Genomic DNA, 25,893 nt, shown 5'->3' on the forward strand with positions numbered 1-25,893 from the left:
ATAAGGAAACATAAAATTGTTTAATATTCAAGAAAATCATGACGAAACATGTCAGTATCCGCCAATTACATTCAATTTTACTTTCCAAAGGATGTCGAAAGAGATACTTAAGCTACTGAAAAGGAAGTGACAAACTTTTTTTATTGGGACAAATCTTATTAAAAAAAATCGGTAGTCAAAAAAAAAAAAAAAAAAAAAACTAACATTGAAAAGATACCGAAACAGAAACTCATCGCTGTTTTGCGCATGCGCCAGTGAATTTTGATTTTGCCAAAATAGGAATGCGATGAAAGAAATAACAGAATATACTTATTTTTTTTAAAATCAAACAATATACAAAGTTTTGAAGCAAGACATCATTATATGATTTAAAATGAAATAAAAATCGATATGGGAAAAGAACAGTTAAAAGGAAAAGATACATCTAATAAATTACCTCTGAAAAATGTTTTGTAAGCTATGTATTCTTATTTATTATCTAGCACTCTTCTGCAGGGTAAAATCGTCGGAAAATAACAGATGTGAAATTGTAAAACGAACAGTCCACTAGTGCACCAGACATACATATTTTTCCAAGCAGGAATGCTCACTTGAAAATTACTCGAAGTTAGGGCTTATACTTCCCCCCCCCCCTCCGCATAACATTGTAGACTTCGGGTAAGGAGGCGAATTGTTTGCATTGTATTGGCGAATAATAGTTACGAAATATAGATATTTGGTGCGAATCTAGCATTTTTAAACGAATCGATCATGCAAATATGTACTCGGACACTTTCCCCCTTGCCGATTGAATTTAATGATTAACATGTAATTATAATAGTAATCAGAAGATCATACATCAAATTTCATTGATTTAAATAATTGCGTTTATATGCATGCGAAAGCACTGAAGGACAGACGAGCAGCCTTTTGAAGGATTTGGTTCAAAGTTTGATATGAATTTACATTTTAGATACTACATTTTTATGCCAAATTTTATCAATCTAGCTCTACATTTTGATGTTATTTTCATTTGCACTGAGACAGACAGACAGACTAGCATAAAATATAGAGCCTTAGGAAAATCTGAGAATGCCTTGCATGACATTCGGAACAATAATGTCAAAATATAAATCTTTAACGTAAATATAGTAAATTTAGGAACTTTCACTTCTACTTGAAATGCCACAAAGACTGATTTTTTTTAATGGAATTCAGTCCAAATTTGATAGAAAGCTACAAATATAGTATAAAGTCAATACATAAAATTTCTTGTTCAGCTCAGAGTGTTTTTGAATGATCGTTTTCACAGACAGACATGATGCCAAAAATTGTGTTTTTTGGAATGACCGAAAGAAAACCAGTCAACATGAACATACCTATGAGCATTTACAATCGATCTGCCCATGCATTTATTACTTAATAAATAGTAAATTTGATATCTGTACAAAGAGCATTTTTTTATTTTTGTGCTTAAAATTGTTTTGTTTTTTTCTTTCAAAATTTTGGTCACGAATGAATGCAAATAATTGTTCTCTAATAATCGAAAAAATACTTATTCCAGATTTTTTTAAAGATTAATGTTAAATACTATAAAATTATTGTTTTAAAATGAAAAATCTAAAAAAATATGAATATTTTAAAATTTTAAAGTGAGATATAAAAGCTATTTTTGATGCAGTTTTAAGAGCCGAAGAAATCGAAATTTATTTGTTATCAGAATTTTGTAAAGTGCAATTTTATATAAATTCGTTATTCTTCATTGTATGTATTATATAATGACATAAATGCTTGTGAATATTTTAAAGAGGAAAAGAAAAAAAAATGCTCTTGAAAATTTGAAAATTCACATTTTTATTATTATTGAATAAAATAAAAGTGAATTTAAAATTTGATACTCATGAAGAACTAATAATGCAACAAAGTTTATTTCTCAATATTTCCAACAGATGGCGACACGAAATATGATGAATTGGAAGTTGTTTCAGCTGGCGTTTTGAAAATGTTTTTCTATCAAAATTTCAATACAAAATAACATTTTAAATGTAAATGTCGCCTTTTCCAAAAAGAGATGGTTTCCATTTTACATAAGCAATAGTAATATCAATTTATATCGTAGAATTTTACCTTTTATTAAGATGGTAAGTACATTAATATATTTTTTTCTTGTCAATAATTTTTAATTTATGATTTTCAACAAACTTCAAAGTTTGTTTTGGTTCTTTTCGTAATATATTGATATTTGTTTGAATTTAATTTCATTTATCAATAGATCATTCTTTTTTAAAGCACTTTTAAATCAGTCCTATGCAGGTTATGGGGAACACCCCCCCTCCCCCTCCAAAAAAACCCCACCAATATTAGAGACTTTTTGCTGCGGGGTAAATTTGAAACTTCCTAGACATTTCGTAATTTTGTAGCACATCTATGTTTCCAAGGACGCACTGGATTTTTGTTCATGTTGTATTAACTAAACATTCACTTCCGTCTCAGACACGAAGCATTATATAGAAGCAAATAATTGAAGCTCCATTTAGTTTGTTAAGTAAGTGAATGTATTTATTATGAATATTCGACATTCTTTTACTATTGACATAATTGTTATATGCATTTCTTAAAGGTTCTGGAGTTAAATAATTCCAAAAAATTATTTTTTAAGATAACATTATTTGTATGATAATTTTAACCAATCATATGATTATATAACAAGTATCTCCGCTTAATGAAATAATTCATTTTTTTTTTTTACAATGGATGAAAAAATGATAAAAGAAATGTAGTAGTGCACATTGTGAAATTTTTGTAATTAAAATAAATAATTTATTAAACACAAACAATTCTAGCATTATGAAAACTTATGTTTAATTCGGTAGGAAGAAAAATCCAATCTAAATAAGATAAAATGAGATTGTCTTTATTATGAATGCAAGAATAACAAACAACGCTTTTTAAAATATACATTTTAGTAATTAAATAAATACATTTTATTAGTTAAATAAGAAGTAGAAAATAAACTTTTTTTAAAAACATGATGGTGTTACTGGCATTTCTTTGGAATTTCTTCATTAAGCTGGTATTTCTGGTTTTTCTAAATTGTTTAAAAATAGTTCTCAGAATGCAAAGATTGCTATAATGGTTAAAACAATTAAGTTGGAATTTCTATTTTTTCTTATGCATTCAGTATTCACAAGAAAATGAGAAAAAGAGTAGAAAATAACTTTTCTAAAAATCAAAAATATCGGAATCAACACGAAATTATGAAAGTGCAAGATACTGATAAAAATATTCTATGCGAATTGGAATCTTAGTCATATTATTTATTTTTATGAATACTTAGAAATTTTCCCTTTTTTTTTGTATAAAATTCATTATCACTATAGTGTAATTTTTAGTGCTTTAGGCTTTCACGATTTTTATTTTGACATCTAACACTTTGATAAAATGTTATTTTCTTATTTGTAACACACTAATAAAAATAAATATTAAAAACCTTTTTATTATTTACCCCTTTTTTTTAGCCTATAATAATGTATTTCAAGATTCATTTTAAAATATTGTGAAATATTTTAAATATTTTTTTCAATCAAATAAATCTTCTGATATAAAATAAAAGTTTAACAAAATCAACTGATTACACGATAATTCCCGTAAACATTTGAATATTGTATATTTATAGGGGATAAAGTATACAAATTTCAGAATTTTAATTTCCTTAAGTAAGCGAAAATCATTGACAAGATGCCATCTTTGAAACATAAAAAGGCGTAATATAAATTTTCTAACACGAAATGTAGCGCTTAAATTTCAATCAGTAGTGAATTGAAGCACTTTAAGATTTTATGTTGTGCATATCGTGAGCTCTTGCTTATAAAATTGAATAATTTAGTTTCATATTTTCATAAGATTTTTAACTTTAGTTAGATTATTTGTTTGTATTAAAATCTATACTTTAATAATTTATTTTAAATTAATTATTTTTATTTATTGTTTCTTATAATTAAGAAGCATTTATATTTGTACAAAAAATTATATAAGTCCGACTATGTTTATAAATGCATTGTAAAGGATGTCTTAAAATTAACGTAAGATTTGAATTTGCCACCATTCGTGCAGTAAAGAGTTGGTAACCCTATTAAAAACCATTTGACAGCTGATAATTTAGGGTTATTAAAAATGAAGTGTTTCACGATAGAACAACGTGTTTTAATTGTTGAACAATATTTTAAAAATAATGAAAATATGGTGGCTACAGTTCAAAAATTTAATAATTGGCCCCCGAGATCGTGGGATTTAACACCATTGGATTTCTTTTTATGGGGTTATTTGAAGTCAAAGGTCTATGCCAACAAGCCTTTAAGCGCATGTGCATTAAAGAGGAAATTCAACGCTGAATCAACGAAATTCAAGTACAATTATGCAAAATTCTCATGGAAAATTTCGGCAAATGAGTGCGTATGTGCCAGCAAAGCCGTGGAGGCCATTTTCTCTATGTGTTATTCAATACATAATTCTATCCCGTGTAATTCCCAATTCAATAAAAATATAAAATTTAAAGAAAAAAAGCTGTTTTTTTTTATCTAATTCAAATCTTGCATTAACACGTTGTTCTATCATGTTGCGACTCCATTTTTATTAACCCTAAACTATCAATGGTTTTTTTAAATAGGGTTACCTACACTTTACTGCTCAAATGGTGGCAAATTCAAATCTTGCGTTGATTTTGAGACACTCCTTAATAACTTAGTGGATAGAATTATCAGATAGATAGGAACCTAATCAAAATAGTATTGGCGGAGGAGTTTTAATATTATTTTAATATTTTATTGAATTCGTATTTCTTCCAAATTTATTTATTGGGCAAATTAGATAATATTACCTATCGATTTGTCTTTGGCGTCCTTTCAGCGCAACAGTTATAGGATGTTAAAATCTGAATTACTGAAGATTCGAATTTGCCATTGTTATATGTATTGTTACGAGTCTGTAAAGTTGCTTCCCAGCACTGTTAGTTGTATCGCAGGAAAGACAGCTTTATGATCAGCTCTATTGGATGCTGATCGGATGCCGGATCAGTGATCCCCTCGACTTGCCGACGAACTTGGCGACTTTGGCAACAAAATGGATGACACTGGAATCTTCAAGAATTTTGGTGATAGAGCCAATATGAATCCACCATATATGTGTGGTTGTTCGTTAACCTTCTCTGCCCTTCTCCGGAAAGTATAAAGGGCCGATAGTCTAAGCCAAATACAGTCATCGAGAGATTTAGAATCGCATAGTGAGTCAACTGCGAATTAATTAGATCAGTACAGCGAAGCGCAAATGTTGAGTGGATCTCAAGTAATTTATGGATTGAACTATTTGTCGTATTCTGGAGTTTATTATAGAACTAGCAGCCAGTCATGTAGTAGTGAGTCGGAAGTCGTATACATCTAAAATGAGGAGATTGTGAAGAATTGCAGGCGTTTGGAGAGACCGTAGAGGATAGCTACGCGGATTCCAATCTCCTGCTGAGTTCTTCTGCCTGGCCATTTTCTGTGCTGTGATTGTTGTTAGCTACCGATTACTATTTGTGGGTTGATTGTGATTGATTATTGCCTCTTGGGTCTGTATTTGTTGTCTGTGTATTCTTGTTATGTGTTAATAAAGTAGTCGTTTGTTACTGAGGACTGTTGATTATGTTACAACATACACCCACTACAAGCGAATCCGTTTACTTTACGGACTTACGGAAGTTCCATAACAGTATTATATCAAATATATAAATTTCAAACTCTTTTCGGACAAAGAAGGTGAAACAGTAATTTTTTTAAAAAAAAATTAAATATTTTAAAAGAATTCATTTAAAACTTTAAAAATTTTCCTGCATACTTTCCTAGAATATCAATTTCCTTTACTCCTCTTTTTGCATAAAAAATATATATTTTGGAAAACCACATTTTCTTACGAAAGTTTTAACTTTCTTGTTTTTTCATCTACAAGACTTGAAGGCTCAAGTGTAATATTTCTCCGCCACGAAAATTCTGTACGACATGTTTGTAGCGAATGAAAAATGCCAACCCAAACACATTTCTCAGTTTCAACATTGCCCGAGAGAAATAAAAGGGTCTGATAGCTTTTAGGTTCAACTAGGATAAACCGTCTAGACTTCCATTTTCTGCTTGGAGCCCTAAGGTTTTGGAATGCCTCAAATACGCGCTAAAGCCCCCCCCCCTCCCCCCCCCAAAAAAACGAAAAGTCACTGTAATATTCAACAAATATTTTAGAAAAGTATAATATCCAGTTGTAATTTTAGCAGAAATAAAATAAGCTGCGTGAGATTTTAAGTATAATAGCAATAAGGTACAACTTTTACAATAGTTATTTTTTTGAAGTTTACAAATAAAAATATATAAATATAAAAGAAAAGTAATTTTCTGTATTTTCTTGCGCATATAATATAGAAAAAGATGTCTTTATAATCATCGAAAATTCGACAACAAAAAAAAAAAAAAAAAAAAAAAAAAAACAACATTCGATCTCGAAATTTTGGGGAATTTTTACTTTCTGGAGATATATATCAGTTTGAAAATACAATTTTGGATATTTCACCATCTATAAGCACTGTAATAGAAAAATAGAAATGAATTTGGTACGTTGTCTTCACAACATTTTTTGTATATAAAATTTTATTCTACTTAATTAAAGTCCATTTTTTTGTCTGCCTGGCTGTGATAAGCTAATACGATATCTCAGGAAGACAGTGAGTTAGATGGATACAAGTTAAAATACATTTATCAGGGAAATTATAGAACTAATAAAATTTTAAAAAAACTGCCGAAGATTACCTCTTGCTTTTTCTATATATGCCACCACAAAGATTGAAAAACGAAAGAAGCTAGATAAGAGAAATTTGGAGCATGCTTTGAATACTAAAATTGAAGATCTTTTTTTGTCTCATTATTGATTAAATTTTTAAGGGGTAGATTGCCTGCCTGTTAGGTCGCGGTGGCTTGGTAGTAAAGTTTTGTCTTCAAGGAATCCAAGTTCGAAACCAGATTCCACTAGAGGACCGTTGTGTAACCAGGTCCTGTACACGTTAAATCCGTCGGGACCAAATATCCTCTCGCTGGTGTGGTGTGGAAATTTGAAGAGGAGTTCCAGCTCAAATATCGTCCTCGTCGTCTAATCGCGGTGCCTAATCACAAAGTCCACCCAAAAATAGCCTTTGCATTGATTTGAAACGGGGCATTAATATGACTGAACTAAACTGTCTGTTTGTTAACTTATTATGTGTGTATGAACTATGCAAATGAAGAAAAAAATCGCCAATCAGTATAAGTGCAGTTTGGTATAAGACTTTGACAACAAGCTGATAATTCAACTCAAAACTTTGAATCTGGCAGATGAAGCGAAAGACAAGTAAAAATCATATTCACTTAACAATATTATAATAGTATCTGGGAGACTAAGCTTTGCTCGGAGTTAATTAATTAATTTTTTTTTTGTAAAATCGTAAATAAAATCCTATCTTCTGGCTCGTTTAAAGTTATTAGCGAAATTACATTGAATTATAAAAGTGGGATCGGACATGAGTAAAATGCCTGGGAATCCGAAGTCTTAACCACTACTTTATCCCTGAGACTCTTCTGCAGGTTATATATAGCCACGTGTCAATATTTAGGTATAAACAATGTTTTTTTGTGTGTAAAATCGTGTTTTTTCAGGTAAGACACCTTATCAAATTAGCTTATAGATAAACTTAAAAAGCAAAACCTTATCTAAATATAAAATCTGATCCAAATTGCTGGAGCGTTTCCAAGATACACGAAATAAATTTATATATATATACACACAGAAGAATTGCTTATTTAAAGTTATAAGATGAAGCTCGGCACAAAATGAGCTATACTATAGAAATACAAGAAAGTCGAGAAGAGAACATTCCCTTTTTTTGTATTATAACAGCCAGAAGAAAAAGCATAAAAATTGCTGTCATTCCTAAAATTACGTTAAACTTAAAGACGATGATAGATTTCCTTTGTTTGAAGATATAAAGAATTCCTCTTCATTGGTGTTTTAGCTTAATTAAAATTATAATTGCTGTAAAGATTGGTGAAAGAGTTTGGAATAGCATCCAAGTGACGAGAATTCACCTATGACGTTTCGTAAATTTAGGTTAAAAAGCCGTTAACCCTTTAAAGGACAATTTTTTTTCTAGTCATATTATGTTAAAATATTTTTAGGCTTGAAATTAGAATAAGAAAAGGGATTCATTTAGCTTATTAGATAAATTTAATTTGATTGATTAATTAATTTGGTTAATTAATAATAAAGTAACAAACCAAGACACATCATTTTGTGTGAGATAAAGAACTGAAGCATCTAAGTTTCTGTCTTTCTAAAAAAATTTGTCAGAACTTATGCCAACCTACATAATTTCATACAAAGATTGATAAATTTGGTGGGAAGCATACTTCCCACGGCCTTAGAAAGGGTTAAGAGATCCAAAACCACTTTTTTGGGTTTACGGTTTCTTAGCTACAACATCGACCGAAAAATTTTCAGGCAAAAGGTATCGTTATGTTGAGACGATAAGTCACCTAATTGGAATTATTTATTAATGTTATCGAAGGAAGTTATGGGGAAATAAAAATGTCAGTCTTCCATACTCTACATTCTTGTTAAAGTGGACGGTTCATCTACGAACTCGGACGAGATTTTCAACATCCTTTTATCATATCACTCGCCTTTTCAAATCAATTTTCAATCTCTCGCCTTATCATATTACTCGCCTTTCATAATTATCTTGATTTAACTTCTTAACTAGCTAATATGGCCGCGTTCTTCCATTCGCAGATGTTCCAGCTGAAGGTTTCCAAACTTCTTGGAGGGGTGATAAAGTACAACCACCTGAATCAGAAATTCTTAACAATTCCAAGTCGGAAACTGTTTTTTGACAGTGTTACAAAAGCACAGGTAAACAAAATTTCATTAATAAAAGTTCAATTTTTATCATAATATTTCTTGTTAGAATTTCATTGAAATAAACGACTTTTATTTCTTACTAGAGAACAACACCAATAGGAATTATTGGATGATAATTCGAAAAACTAAATTCTATACAAATACTTTTCAGCCACTAATTTCTAACGGAATGCAATCATCGAAAAATTTATAAGATATTTGTAGAAAAAATACATTTTTAGTACGCATTTATACAACTTTTAAATGAGGATGATTTTGATCTCTGCTAAATGTTATGATTAAATAAATAGTGCGGAAATTTTCCTGAAGTCTTGCTTGATAACCAAAACAATAAAAAGTCTAAATAATGATCCTATTCAGACGTATTTTACTATAATCTCTATCAATAATAAAAGGGAATGGGTGTATTTATGTTCGTTTACACTTAACAGGATAGATCGTTTGACATAGACGTACTAAATGAAACAAATATACTTGGAGGGTGGGAATGTAACTCCAAAGTGATCTTTTAAGATTTTAATTCTCAATTTTCGTTATTTAAAAATTGGTGTTTTATCGCATCTTTAATTTTAGAAAACATAATTATACAAAATTGATACAAAATTTGATTGATATCTAATTTTTTCTCTTTTTACCTCGGGAGCTTCGCCTAGTTAAAAAGAAAAAGTTCTGTGCATCATTCATGAATTACAGTATAGAGCCTGCAAACAAGATCCAGAAGCTGAGCTGGAATTAGACCACTAAGATCCCAGAAAACTATAAAATAAATATTATAAATAAAGTATGAAATGAATAATTTTAATTTATTTATGTCTATGTCCTGTTTCGAAGCAACACTCGAACTATTTCGGAATAGACGCATGATTTAGAGCGGTGGTCAAATAAAGAGGACGGTACTTCCACCGGCTTTTCACTCTCTCTAAGCTTCCACACCAGACCAACAGGTGGGCATTTGGTGCAGCCAGATTTAGCGTGCACCAGATATGCTTATGCTGTGGTTTTCTGGTGGCCTTCGAGCTTCGAAATCTTTAATTTCCAAACCGAAACCTTATCACCATTTACTATGGTCTTTATTATGGATGTATGTGGTTTTATTACCAGATAAATATCTGGTTTTCAAGATGTGAGGATTGCTTAAACGTACTATGATAGTTGAAAATACATATGTTGGAAAATTCTATTTAGAACAACGTGGAACACCCATATAAGAGAAACAATCGACGAATATCTCCAAAATATGATAAAAATTTAGAAGTTATCCTAAAAAAATTGAAGTGCTTATGATTTATCTTACAAATGGTTAGAGAACGTCGTGTCAGGAGTTGATAATAAGAACAAACGGATGATGTCAGCAATTTTGGCTTAAATAGTAAGATTACTTTCATGATATTGTTTATTAGCAACAATTTTTATTGATAGAGTACTTTCCGAAAGCTCATAATTCTCTTAACTGAAAAGATAAGTTCGGAAAAGATGAAAGTTCGCTTTATATTCTCTGAATTAAAGTTATTGCCAAGCGATTATTTTAGTTTCAGAGTTATGATCTGTGTTAATAAATTTAACTGTATTAATTGTTGTCAGATGATATATTTTATATTTTACGTTATTGACAAATGATTTAAAATGTGACAACTAATGCGATAAAATAATAAAAACAATCAAACAATCAGGCACATAAAGATTCATTTCCAGTAATTTATTTAATGAGAACCATTGAGGTTTGTGCATTTTTAAAACATGGAGAGTACAGTTTATCGTAACAGTTTTACAAGAGTAAGACATATTTAGAGTTTAAAGCAAAATATTCTTGATATAAAATATGATATGTAAAGCTAAATACATAAATAAAAATGTAAAAATAATAAAAAAAAATATTCTAAAAAATGATATTGAAAAATGGTAATAATTCTAGATTATTAGCATTTTTAAATTTCCAAAAAGGATTTTTGGAAATATATAAATAATTTGGAAATATAAATCTCACATTCTGATGAGAAATAAAAAGTGTCCGTCTAACTTTTTTTAAGATATTGGATGCTGGAATCTGTTATTATTATGGCCCACTCATCCCTTTCTGTAAAATTTACTACCTTTGCTTGGTTTTATTAACAATTATTATAATGATCCCACTTGGATTGATCCTAGAGAACAAAATTATCTATGGGGTTATCTGAAGAAGACAGATTAGCTATGAATGGGCGAAAACCCATTTGGAGGTAAAGAAAAATTCTGCTTATGTTGTGAGTAAAAGTGAAATGTGAGCATGAAATTCATTCTAATTTTAGCCTTATATTTAATTTCTTATTTGTTTTAAATAAGTACATATTTGCCAAGAAAAATTCTTTAAATCGCTCAAAAAATTCTTTTTTATTCTATTAGAATCTGTTTGTTGAAAAACTTGCAAACTCTATAGTTTTATACAGCTATTCGGTCCTAATAATAAAAGAATATTTACTAAAATATGCTAGATAATCTAATATTTTAAACACAAAAAAAGCTCCACTTTATTATGAAACTTTTTCATGCCTTTAACATTCCACTAATCGCTCCTTATCTGACAGAGACACGATTATTTTTTTTAATATGTAGATGATGCTATGTCTGAAAGAAAACTCTTTTTTACTGCCTTCCTAGTTCGTTTTGGGAAAAAAAAATATTATGTTTTGTGATTAGTTTAAATTGTATTTATATATCTATATTATTCTATTACTAAGTTCTATAATTTACTATCGTTAAAAATATATATTGGTGTATCTGATGGATACATCGCGACCACATTTGTTTGAAATTAGAGAACACCTTACACGGCATTGGCGTGCAAATACTGCTGAAATATTAACCTTTGGCGTGAATTTAGCATTTTTACTGAATATATCATATCATCTTTAACGATTATTTGGCGATTAATTCCTGGCATGCGGTTAATAGTATCCAAAAATTGAATTTGTGTAAAAAAAGCACGCGACCAACGGAGTGTTAACCTAGACGAAGTTTCTTTGCCAGAGAAATCATGCTACTGTCAGGCGGAAGGTATTATTTTGTTTGATTTCGACACCGACTCACGTTACTTTGACATTGGAGATAAAGAACGGCGTCCACGGTCAATGCCACTGTTGACGTCAAGATAAACAACAATTAAAAGCCGTCAGAAGCAGGGCACTCTCAATCATTTCCTATTGCAAACACCTCCTCTTCGAGATGGCGGCCGAGAAAATTGCTCAAGTAGGTTTTTGAAAATCTTTTCTTTTCAAATGTTAGAATACATATAAAAGTGTTGAATTTGCTATTAATTGTTTTAAAAAATGAAAAAATGCTGGAAATGTTTTTAAAAGCTTTGCGATGAAATGATTAATGTTAAGTTGTTCGCATTTATGATTTGGTTTCTCAATTTATGTTAAGGAAGGATTTTTTTTTGTAGTGGCGAAAAAATATTATATTCTTTTGTTTATTTATTTTTTTACCGAAATCCATTTTGAAACAAACATCTTTGTATTTATTAAATTCATACATATCAATCATAATTAATGCGAGTTGTTCCATCATAATTATGTCAGTTAAATTGTTAGCAATTGCGATTTTTTATTATTGATACTATATATATTTTAGAAAGGTAACTATTTTATTGCACCAACAAAATTTTATTAAAAAAATATAACAAAAATTAAGTTTTGGTTTCTCAATTCCTGTTAAGCAAAGATTTATATTTTATAATGATGAAAAAATATGTTCTTTTATTTCTTCCGACATTCATTTTTAAACATCTTCTTATTTCTTAAATTTACGAATATCAATTATAATTAATGCCAGTTGTTCCATCATCATTAATGCCAGTTAAGTTATTCGCCTTCGCGATTTTGTTGCATTTTTTTATTATTGATATTACGTATTTTTAGAGAAAGTAACTATTTTATTAGACCAACAAAATTTTATTAGTATGATAGAGCTAAAATTGAGTTTTTTTTTTTCCCTCGATTTCTGTTAAGGAAAGATTTTTTTACAACGATGAAAAAATATTATGTTCTTTTATTTTTATATCGAAATCCACTTTGAAATATCTTCGTATTTCTTACATTCATACTTATCAATAATAATTAATGCCAGTTAAATTATTCGCATTTCCGATTTTTGTTGCGATTTTTTTTTATTTTTATTATTGATATTATGTATTTTTTAGAGTAAGTAACTATATTATTGGACAAAATTTTATTAACATAATGTAACTGAAATTGAATATTTTTTTTCTCAATTTCTGTTAAGGAGATTTTTTTTGCAATAATAAAAGAAAAAACTTCGTAATTTTTTTAATACCGAAATTTATTTTTAAACATCTTTGCATTTCTTAAATTTATATATATCAATCCTAATTAATGCCGATTTTTTTATTATTGATATTACATACTTTTAGAAAAGGTAACTATTTTATTGGACCAACACAATTTTATTAACATGATATAACTAAAATTGAGTTTTGGTTTCTCAGTTTCGGTTAAGATTTTTTTTTTTTTTTTTTTTTTTTTTTACAGAGGCGAAAAAATATTATGTTCTCTTATTTTTATAGCGAAATTCCTTTTTAAACATCTTTGTATTTCTTAAATTCACATATATCACTCATAATCAATGCCACGAAATTAAAAAAGTGCAATTGAAAAACTATAATTTACTTTAAACTTAATTTACTTAATGGTTATATTAAATTTTATATTTTGTATTGTTAAATTTTAATATACCATAAGAAATGGAGAAAAAATTGGTTTGACGAAATGATTTCCCTTTGCCTCAAAGGTATGTTTGAATCCAATTATTTAACCATTTATTGGAATTTCATTTGCTTTGTTTTTGGCATTGTCTTTGCATTTGAAATTTTTTGGCAAACTCTTCTGTCTTATTTTTCTTTAAAAGACGAGAAATTTCACAAATACATTGAAGATAAGAGGGAATTTTTTTTAAGAGAATGAAAAAAAAAGATATTCCTAGTTCAAAGAATAATATGAAAAAATAATTTCCACGTGTCTGTGTATTTAAGTCTCTGGTTATTACCTTAGAATTTACAAATGCCATTTTTGAAGTTAAAATTTATATTTCGTTTTTATTTCTTTTGCTGTAAAATTCGTTTACCCCAAAATTCATGAGGTGGTTGGCTTTTTTCATTTTTCATTTAGCGAATTGGAACAAACAATCACCATTTTGGACGTAGTGAAAAGTGCATACTAAGCGGAATTCATTTGCAGCGAAAATAAACACTAAAGCTCATTTTCTTAAAATAATGGGAAGTGATGTTTTTTTTTTTTGTTCTTAAAAGTATGTTTACTGTTTTAAGTGATGCTTAGTCTCTTGTTTTATATTTCTGTTGTTTCCCGAATTGCTTCGAAAATTATTTGTATACTTTAAAAATGCGCAGTAATTTTGCGGTATTTTTTTAGGCCAAATATCTCAGCAATACTTTTTTCAGAAAAAAAAAGTTCTTCGTTAATTTTCTATAAATTTTATATTATACTTTTCTATACATACTTCTTAACTGTTTTTTTCTAGAAGTGTCCGATATTTTTTTGAGAAATTAAATATTCATGGAAAATTGTTATTCATATAATTAAATATTCATGGAAAATTGTTAAAAATCCTTTTTGATTTTGAATTTGTGATTTTTTTCATTGTAATGGAGTATATATGAAATCGTATTTAACTTTTTGATATCTTAATTTTTTTTAGATAAATGATGGACGAATAAAATTTGTACATTTACTTCAAAAAACTTGTCTCACTTGATTCTTAAAAGAAGAAGAAAAAATAAAAAATAAAAATAAAAATTCCACGGTGTGTAAATAATATTCTGAAAATGAGCGCCATTTTAATTTTGAACAATATTTTGTCAATAAACTAAATAAAAGAAAAATAAATACTGTTTTAAAAGTATGACATATATTTTTTAATGTTCTCATCCAAATCGATTTTAAAGTTTGTAAATATTTAAAATCCTGCTAAAATGTTTGGAAACATTTATAAACTGGGAGCTATTGATAAAATGTTCAAATATTTTTAGGAATATTGTAGGGTTACTTTAAAAAAAATTTGTCACTATTCTTTCTTCTGAAAAATGAAATATTATATAATACCTGAAAATTAGTAATTACACAGTGACATCATTAAAATGAAAAGGATAATACGAAATTGCTCTTTATTTAATCTTTCAGTTATGCTTCTATGACAAACATATTTTTATTTGTATGCAGCCTTGTAGTGGCTTCTTTTCCGCTGCTCCAACTTTCTAAACCAGTCAATTTTTTAAAAGATTTTAATTAATATCTGTGTATTAATTTCATGATTAAATTACCTTTGTTATCCTTGAATTTATCTTATGATTAAGTTACCTTTATTACCCTTGGATTACTCCTACGATGAAATTACCCTGAAACAACTGAAAAAAAAAATTTGACCTCCCTAAATTTGCTGGCCCCTGACTGTTAACTATATTGATTGCTTAATAATTTGGCTCTGTTTGCATGCTTAACATAATAAGACTAACTATTTTAAAAATGTCTACTATTCTTTATATCTTAAAAACGTCAATAAATAATTATAAATGGATTATTTAAGTGTATCAAAATATGTAAAGTGATGAACTGAAACTTCAGCTTATTGGGGTGTAACGATGAATTAAATAAGATGAAATTTATATCGCAAAAGTTTTCTGAACGATGGAAAATATGGCGAAATGCATTGCTGTACTATTGTTGTATGGATATTTCGATATCAAGTTATGTTTCATTCTTTTACTCAGGAGATTGATTGCATCCACATATGTAGGGCCGCTGTGGCCTGGTGGTAAGGTCTGGGCTTGTGAGCCGTAGGGTTTCAGGTTCGAGACCCGATTCCACCGAAGAACTATCTTGAAAGGGGTTCTGTTGCACGTTAAGTCCGTCATGCCAAACATCCTCCCGCTGGTGTGGAGAAGGGGTGCCAGCTCAGGTGTCGTCCTCATCATCTGACCGCGGTTCTAAATTATGAGGTCCGTCCGAAACTAGCCCTAGTGTTGCTTTACAACGGGACGTTAATATAACTAAACTAAGCATCCAAATGTGTGAAGTCTTTGATGTCCATGCTGATTCTTTGCCTTAAAGTTTTCTTTCCACCAGAAAGATAATTATAAATGATCAATCACCAAGATAAATCAAATTTATATTTTTCATACATAATCCTGTATTAAGTCCTGTATTTCATTTTTGCATCAGAAATCAGGAAACTGTTTCAAAAATTTTAAATGCCTTATGATCCAAACACTAAATTTTTCAGCCCTTAAACTACCACGTAATATTTATGAATAAAGTGCACCTATTTGTTTTAAATAATAGTTTCTCTTACAAAGTATACGTTTGAAAAATATACTTTATAAACTGCTGTGAATTTTTTTTTCGTACCTTAAAGGTAAATTATTAAGGGAATAAAAACTTACAGTAAAGAACAAAGCAGGAAAGTAATAGCTCTTTTTCTAAAATCTGAAGCTGAATCTGAATCTTGCAGTTTAAAAATACATTTTTCTTTTGGTTAAACTAGAAGGCACAGAAATATTTCTAGGACTTGGGAAAAAATTCATCATACATATTTATATAAGAGTTATTTTAAAAAAGCCTCTTTCTTTAGTATGAGAAACGATAAAAATATACAAAGGCAAAAAAAAAATGATAAAAAAAATTCTTATTTTTTGCATGAAATGTAGTTTCTGCTTCCAATTCCTGAAAGTTTTATTCAGTAGTTCATGGGAGCAAGCTTTATAAACTTACTCAGAGGAAATAATTTTTTTTATAAAAAAAAGCTTTTTTTTGCGATGAATTAAAATTCAAATAGCTATAAATGAATCTGAATGATATTCTGAAATTGCATAATGTAGGAATAAATCAAATTGAAAGATACTCTGAAGTTGCATAACGTTGCAGTGAATGAATATGAATGACTTGCTGAAGTTTCATGATGTATCATATTTTTTGCACATGCATTCAAAAGTTTCACTTAGCTATAATTTTACATAAAGCACACATTTTGATCACCTGCAAAAATGGACATATGATTATATATTTCACATTAAATGGAATTGAAAAGATGAATATTTTAGCATTCACCTCTTTTTACAAAGCATTTTGCATCTCAACGCAAATAAACTCTAAGCATTTATGTCGGCTGAACTATTCAGAAATAATTCAAAAGGAAATATGTAACCTTTAGACGTATGATTAACCCCTTAATCGTCCTGGCCGGGTGCTATGCGGGGTCGAACTATTGCTTTTTAAGCTTATCGGATGAAATTAAATCATTCAAGGGTATAAAAATTCAATACATTTATTGCAAATAATCCACAGACATCTGGATTCAAGAATTTGTATTTTGTGAATTGATAATTAAATCAATAAGACAGCGTTATCTAAGTAGGTAATGAAAAAATAAAAGAGTCAAGAGATTAAATTTCATATATTTTAGCTGCCTGTGATTTATATAGTATAGTATTATTTTTAAAAAAGGTAATGAGACCTAGGAATTATTTTTAATAATTTTTATTTCAGATTCACTCCTACAATGGACTGTATGCTGCTCCTTTTACTGCATTCAAAGATAATGGGTATGTCTAGTTCCCGATAGAAAATTTCATTGCTCTTTATTTACTTAGTATCAATAAGAAACTTAGTGTATATAACTGATTAAAAATTCAGAAAAGTTCTCATTTACGAAATTGTTTCCGATAGAAAATTTCATTGCTCTTTATTTACTTAGTATCAATAAGAAACTTAGTGTATATAACTGATTAAAAATTCAGAAAAGTTCTCATTTACGAAATTGTTTCCGATAGAAAATTTCATTGCTCTTTATTTACTTAGTATCAATAAGAAACTTAGTGTATATAACTGATTAAAAATTCAGAAAAGTGCTCATTTGCGAAATTGTTTCTCCATTTTCCTATTAGAAAATTTTTAAAGCACACTTTTATATTACAAATTATCTGAATTTTTTTTCTCTTTAAATATGCTTTTCTGAAAATAATACTTGTTTCTTGTTGCGAATTTACTTCTTTTCCAGTTACTAATTTTTCACAGCAAATTTTATAAAAGAAAAACATTGGTCTTTTCTGATAAATTATAAGAAGTGCTCATTTACAAATTCTGTATTAACGATACGAATAAGAACACATTGCTATATCAGAAATTATATAAATAATATTAATTAAATATTGCTTTCAATATATTTTTTGTAAGTATTTATAAGCTTCAAGAAACTATTCAAGTAAAGATGACTCAGTCTCTATTAATGTTATAAATATATTCAATTTAATCAGATATAAAAACGTTACTGCATTTATTTGTTTGATTAAATCATTTTTGAAGTTCGTTAAAGCAAAACAGAAATTAGGAAGGAAAATATGTTATTAATTAATTTAGAAAGGAATTAACGATAAATTTCAATTTATATTTTAATATATCATAAAAGTTAATTAAAATGTCAAATTATTTTAGTTACAAATGAAAAAAAACCCAATTCTTTAGAGTCCTGTATAAAAGCATTTCGGTTTATCACAGATCTGAAATATTACAGGTCTTGAGTGAGCATTTTTGTAGACAGTACTGTTTTTCTTTCTATCTAAAACAGCATGATATTAATAGATGATTGCTTGTATTTGATTTCAATGGCACCATAATATGATTTTCTTTCAACATAAATGGTCTTGATTGACACTGGAATAATAATATTTGCCTACGACATGATATTGTTTGTTCTTTTTAATTTTAAAAAATGCCGCTGTTCATTTGATTGCTGTTTAAAGGGGATAAAATATTTTGATTTCACCGATCCTTATATTCAATTCATTTATATTCTGGTAATTAAAAACCAATCTTCAAATTCATCTATATTAAATTGATAATGATTATTTCTTTGATTATTAGAAAATGAATAACCAAATATAGGGAAAGGGAAAATGTTTTTTTTTAAACCACCAAGTAAAGGATGTCCCAAAATTAACTCAAGATTTGAACTTGCCATTATTCGTGCAGTAAAGTGTTGCAACCCTATTATAAAAACATTTGACACCTGATAGTTTGGGGTTACTAAAAATGGAGCGTTACACGATAGAACAATGTGTTTTCATTGTTGAATAATAGTTCAAAAATAATGAAAATATGGCAGTCACAGTTCAAAAATTTGTGAATTGGTCTCCTAGATCGTGTGATTTAACACCATTGGATTTATTTTTATGGGGCTATTTGAAATCAGTGGTATGCCAACAAGCCCACGAGCACACGTCCATTGAAGTAGGAAATTCAACGCTGTATCAATGAAATTCAGCCACATTTAAGCAAAATGGTCATAGAAAATTTCTACAAAAATATGCGCATGTACCGGTAAAAACCGTGGATACCATTTGCCCTATGTGTTATTCCATACATAATCCTATCCTGTGTACTTTACGATTTAATAAAAGTAAAATTTAAAGAAAAAACTGTGTTTTTTTATTTAAATCAAATCTTGCGTTAACATGTTATTCTATCGTGTAACACTCCATTTTTACTAACCCTAATCAGCAGTCAGATGTTTTTTTTAACAGGGTTGCCAACACTTTACTGCATAAATGGTGGCAAATTCAAATCTTGCATTAATTTTTGGACACCCTTTACTTATGTAAAACCTGATGACAATCAAATCTAGAAGGATTTCGAAATAAGCATTTTAAATATGTTAATGAAAATTTGGCCCTTAGATAATAAAACATTTATTTTTCAGGGAAATCAATCCAAGTGTTATTCCAGAATATGTGGATCATTTGGTTAGACAAGGCGTGAAGGCCGCATTTGGTAGGTTCTTTTTTTACTAATTTTATTCTTACGAACTGTTATTTGGTTTAAACTAAATGAGAAAGTAATGCTTTTCAACGTTTTTCAGTCAATGGAACTACCGGAGAAGGTTTGTCTCTGACAGTAGAAGAAAGAAAAACTATTGCAGAAGGTTGGGTTAAGGCAGGGAAAAATAAGTATGCTTTGATTTTTGAACTACTAACATTTATTCTAAAATTGTATGTGACTACTAATGATAGATAAGAAATTGTTTCGGAAAGCGCAAATGGTCAATTTTTTTTAATTGGATTAATAAATAAGCTGGATTGCGCATACTAGTTATTGTTTTGTGTGTGTTGTGACTTATGGCACTTTACAAGCCCGCTGACGCAGTTATACGCAGCGATTTAAGCCCAAGTGAGCGTCTCTTGTTTTTATAGTAGCGCCAACTAGGGCCAAGAGTACGACTTAGCTATTCACGCGTCACAACTCTTTTTACGGGGCGGACTTCATTCATGCATTTCATGCACAGATCGTAATTTAGACCTGAATCAGAGAACAATCACCTCTGAACTGTTACCCCTAGAGGTATTATTCTCGACATGGAGGACTTTGTGATCACGACAGATTTATACATGCGCCAGCCACCACACATACACGCACGAAGAGTCTTCGGCTCTCAGTTCAGAAATGTACGACACTTAATCAAAGCATTCATGTAAATTGCTCATTGATGTCTTTTTAACTTTTTGATGAGGTAATTGTAGCTTTGATAATAACTTATAAATTTTGCATATAGTATTTTTTAGTGATGGTTTCTGATGTTTTTTCATGTTTGTTTTTGTATAATCTAAGGCAGTATCCTGCCAAGTTTGGCAGTGAATTTTTAGTCAGCGTATTTCTTTGTCGTGTCTGCTGAACAACAATGTTTTGAAATACTACTTCTTACTCATATGAAGCTTCAAGCTTATAAATGGATGGTTTTTTTAATGATCTTTGAATTAAAGATAGTGTTACAAGCCTATAAAGACGCTTCCCAGCACGGTTAGTTCTATCACCCGAAAGACTGATTTACAATCATCTGCATTGGATGCTGCTCGGGTGCCGAGCCAGTAATCTCAGAGTTTGGCGACAAACTTGGCGACAAAATAGATAATGCTGGGAACTTCGAGAATTTTAACGATCCATTCAATAGGAGCTGAGATACGCCCAGAACCTTCTCGCTCCGCCTCCCGGAAACTATAAAAGGCCGGCAGTATCAAGCTGCGAGTATCGTGAATTGAATCGTTGTCATAGACAAGTAACGAGTCTTTGAGACGATAGCGGAGCAACGGCGGAGTGCCAGCGTTGTGTGGAGCCCAAACTAGTGCTGTACTGAGCTGTGTGCTGAGTCCTGGCGGTTATTGTAGAAGCAGCGTCGTGTCGTATATGGAACAGCCAGTCGTGTAGTAGTGAATCGGCAGTTGGATACAGCTAAAGCGAGGTTATAGTGGAGAATTTCAGCCTTTTGGAGAGAACGTAGAGTGAAGCTCCGAGGATCCCCTATCCTGCTAGATTCTGTCTGGCCACTTTGTGTGCTGCGGACGATTACTACTTGTGGGCTATTATCTGCTGTCCTGTTCTGTACGTCTCGGCTGTATATAGTTGTCGCCTTTGTATTTGTCTCGTTTGTGTGTTAGTGTCTTCGTGTTAAATAAACGTCTTCGTTGGTTTCTACTGAGGCCTGCTGATTGTTTTCACGACATACACCCACTGCAAGCGAACCCGTGATCCGTAACAATACTATTATAGTTATTTAGGAGCTTTCTTATTTTATAAATCTTCTTTGAAACGCCGAAATGAATATTGAAGTTTCTGTTAAATCTTTATTCATGATTATATGTTATTAATTTTGGAATTATATACTTTTACTAATTTTAATAAATAGATTTAAACTTTACTAAATATAAAGCTTGACATTTATAAGATTTTTCTGACATCATTATTTCGAAAATTAAATTATTTGTATATTTTCTTAGGCTAGATGTTGTTATTATTCAAGTTGGGGCAAACAGCATAAAAGATGCTCGTGAATTGGTAAGATGTATTGACAATTTTCACATTATTCAGAACTTAATTGTTTAATTTTAAAACTGTTACTTTATCCATTAATCTCTAACATTGTTATGAAATTACTGGATCATATTTAGTATTAAATAAAATGATTGAGACAATTAGTATTAAATAAAAAGATTGAGACAATTAGTATTAAATAAAAAGATTGAGACAATTAGTATTAAATAAAAAGATTGAGACAATAAAATTATAAAATAAATGACTTTTTATACAGCTATTTTTATGTTAAAAATATAATTCCTAGAAGAAAATAATTTAAATGTCTTATTTTTTGTATCAATGGAATTAATTGTTTCCCCCTTTTAATATAGGCAGCGCATGCAGAAAAGATTGGAGCAACTGGAATTGCTTCTTTACCACCAATCTTTTATAAACCACAAACACATGGTAACTTTGCAATTTTTTTATGGATCTAAATTTGGTTTTTATGTATAAGTGAAAATTAATTAAATAATAAATAAATTACATCACCGAAATTCTGATTTTAAAACTCAATTTTATGCGAGTAATTTTCAGTATTATTTGTGTATGTTTTCTTAAATAAATGTAAGAATCCAGAGAAAAATAATAAAAAATAGTTGTGAACTTGATTTTGTAATTCAATTAATTAAAAGCTTTTAATTGTATAGCCAAAATTTCTTTATTCAAAGCCTTTGACACATCAAGACAAAAATGTATGATGAAATTTCTTGAATTAATTAAAGAATCAAAGGAAAATTTTAAAAGAAAAAAATGTATGTGATACCAATATACATAGCTATAAAATACGATACTTTCTTTAATGTAATTAATGTTTTTTTAATGCTTTCAATGCGATATTTATTTTCAATCATAAATATATATGATTACAAAAAGCAAAATTAGGTTGTATTGAAAAAAGAGTAACTCAAGAATAAAAAAAAATCGGCATTTAGTAATTGAAAAAAAAAAATGTTATGTTTTTATAGAATAATATTTTATTTGAATCTCAAAGCGAATTTCTTTGAAAAACGTAAATATTAGATAAATAGAAGCTAATTGGATTAAAAAAAACTTCGATTGAAAAGTTTTGTTTAAATAAAAATGTGATACAAATCTTGAATTTATTTTATTTTATTAAAAACGTATCTCAGTTAGGTGACTTAACTATGAACAATTTTTAGTTTTCATAAGTCAAAGATTTATACTTAAACAATAAGTTAATCTGTAGTAGAGTAAACTTCAGCAAAATGTAAATTGCAAGCAAAAATACTAACTTTTATTACTTTTAATATTATATGTTATGCGAAATGAATGATTAATAAAATTTGTCAAATGTTATGGCAATATTAAAAAACAACAACTTTATAATTAATTTTAAGTTTTAATTTTATTCCAAGAAAATCTTTGTTGGTTGTTCGCCTTTTGTTTCCTTTAACATAAACAATCATTTTTTAACAGTTTTGAATTAATCAAATGTTTTTCAGTGCTGTTATAAATATAACTGATAACTGAAAGTCATAACTGTTTTCTTTTAAATGATTCTTTTAAAAAAATCTTCAACTGTTATGACATTTTTGTTTTTTATTTTTATCTGCACAGTTCTAATTATTTATGAAAATTTCAAACAAAAATAAATAGCTTCAATTTAAAAGATATTTTAATGATTTCATTAGCTCATTTTACTGTTATAAAATTGGTAAATTTTATTTGAAAATAACTACCGATTTTTTCCCCCAGATCACTTAATAGCTTATTTTAAAAGCCTTTCTGAAGCTGCACCCTCGTTGCCAGTTATGTTGTACCATATTCCTTCTTACTCAAGCGTTGAAAGTAAGTTCACAGGAATTTAAATTTTTGCTGTTTTGTACTATTTTAATTGATTCCAAAAAAATTAAATCGTCTGTTATAAATTTTTTTGTAATCCTTTATCCAAATTAAATATATTTTTATTTAAAAATTGGCAACTTCGCCATTCATTGAATTTTTAGAATCGTTTGTTTTGCTATGAATTAATATTAAACAGTTTTAAAAATTGATTTCTTTTCTATATATTAAATTTTTGAAGAATCGACTGAGTTGTGATATTTTATTTTTTTTAACAACTGACTGCTCTGCTATAAAAAAATTTTTGGAAGTCAGCTTTGCTATAATGATTTTAGATATTACTATTTTATTGTATTTGCGTCACGTTTCTAGATAACTTTTTGGTACAGACTTCATAGTTTTAATCAATGGCGAAACGTGAGGACGACAACTGATTTTAAATCTTCATCCAATCCAACCCCTAAAAATTTTTTTTACCATCGCATAATTAACAAGTACCCGGCCTATTTTACGTATCAGATCATAACTGACCGCTCTGCTATGCAATAACGTTTTAGAAATTTGCTTTGTCATAATAATATTAGAAGCATCTTTTTTTATTGTATCTACACCACGTATCAAAGAGACATGATAACTATTTGATAGAGACTTCTTAATTTTAATCAATGGAGAAGTGAAGATGACGAGAACTGATTTCAAATTTATATCTAATCCAATTCAAAAACATTTGTCATTACCACATGGTTAATTCAAGTAACCGGCTTATAATACGTAGCAGATCATTAGTATAGACATGACTTGAATATTATGAAGACTCTACTGTAATTGAATAATTTTCAAACATCAAATATCGATATTTTTTAAATGAAAGGCTGTTTATTTAAAGGACGCTTTCTATAATTTTGAGATGGAGAGAAATGCATACTTTTCTACATGTGAAGCGCCATCTAGTGGTGAGCATTTGAGTGTGATGTGTTTTAATTCATCAGCCCATTTGGAAACTTAATTGTTTTATTTCTTGATTAACAAAGATAACTATGATGATTTTTACAAGTGAAAATTCAATGATAAAGAAGGACATGTAATGTTGTTCAGAATGATCTTTTCCACCTATGCCTATTATATTTAACATTTGTAGAAGAATTTTTCTATGCACAAATTTTAATTGAAGTTCTTTTAGTTAATAATGTCTTTTCGAATTCTGGTCCCCAACCCTTCCCGGCTGAAGTTTCGTCGAATTCTCGCTACTAACCATCATCGAAACAGTGCAGAGGGCCATCTAGTGGAAAGAAATTACTTTACACATATGATTTAAATGCTCATGCTATTTAAGTATCACGGATATCTTTAAAATAATTTCATAGATAACTTTCCGTAGAACTGAGATGCGTCAAAAGTTCTTTTATACTATCCACCTCTTAATTTTCTTAGGATCTTTGTTTTCTGCGTGTTTTTAAAAAGGTGTGATTGCAATAGTGCGTAAATTCTTTTTAAAGCGAAAGCATTATTATTTAAATGTGCTGTAGAAATTTCGCTAATGAGTTTTTAAACAGATGTCGTCTACCTATACACAGACCTTCTCATATGTACTGCAGTTGAAATTTTTGTCTAATAAATTAATTGATATTTTAATTATAACAAACATAATATGTAACAATAAGAAATAATATGTAACAATAAGAAATAATTTTTTCCTTTTTATAAAAGTAATATACGAGGTATAGTATATAGTATATAAGGTATAGTATAGTACAATAGTATATACAAAAATATTATGATTTGTGAATCGATCAGACCTATTCTACATTTGACGAATTTCTGCGGCATAAACTTCCCCAAATCACAGAAAAATATTTTGCAACTAACTATAGAAATTATTGAGCAAACGACATTTAACATATGGTTTTTATAGCAATTACCATTTGATCTGTCAGTAAAAAAAGTGCTTTTCAAAGATGCGTAATTCACAATATGGCAAACTGGGCCATCTTTGAAAGAAAAAAATAAGGGTGTATTGAGATGATATATGTATTCTCTTAAATACATATCAAATAATACTGATTATACTGATTCTTTTTCTTTTGTTAATGCAGTTAGATTAGCTGATTTCATGCCAAGAGTTCGAAAAGAGGTTCCAAACTTTTGTGGTGCTAAGTACACATCAACAGACGTAAGGGATTTGTTGGATTGTCACAACCTGCCTGGTGAACCCTTCAAAGTATTGTCTGGTTTCGATGAG

General features: G+C 29.1%; 1 protein-coding gene across 4 annotated transcripts in view; it reads left to right on the top strand.

Annotated features, from left to right (window-relative positions):
• The first annotated feature begins 2,001 nt into the window (after window positions 1-2,001).
• Window positions 2,002-25,893, top strand: part of LOC129969546 (N-acetylneuraminate lyase-like) — a 45,850-nt gene continuing 21,958 nt past the window's right edge. For 2 of the 4 annotated variants that reach the window (XM_056084165.1, XM_056084168.1), the window contains exons 1-9: window positions 2,002-2,120; window positions 8,818-8,937; window positions 17,496-17,551; window positions 19,705-19,775; window positions 19,864-19,951; window positions 21,773-21,830; window positions 22,181-22,256; window positions 23,568-23,660; window positions 25,748-25,893. In XM_056084165.1, the coding sequence (XP_055940140.1) occupies window positions 2,118-2,120; window positions 8,818-8,937; window positions 17,496-17,551; window positions 19,705-19,775; window positions 19,864-19,951; window positions 21,773-21,830; window positions 22,181-22,256; window positions 23,568-23,660; window positions 25,748-25,893 (711 nt within the window). In that variant the 5' untranslated portion in view covers window positions 2,002-2,117. Of the gene's footprint in view, window positions 2,121-2,433; window positions 2,525-8,817; window positions 8,938-12,057; window positions 12,169-17,495; window positions 17,552-19,704; window positions 19,776-19,863; window positions 19,952-21,772; window positions 21,831-22,180; window positions 22,257-23,567; window positions 23,661-25,747 lie in introns of those variants that run through there. The other 2 variants (XM_056084166.1, XM_056084167.1) reach the window with 2 other exon arrangements.

The sequence above is a fragment of the Argiope bruennichi genome, chromosome 5 (genome assembly GCF_947563725.1).
Source record: "Argiope bruennichi chromosome 5, qqArgBrue1.1, whole genome shotgun sequence".
Lineage (NCBI taxonomy): Eukaryota > Metazoa > Arthropoda > Arachnida > Araneae > Araneidae > Argiope > Argiope bruennichi.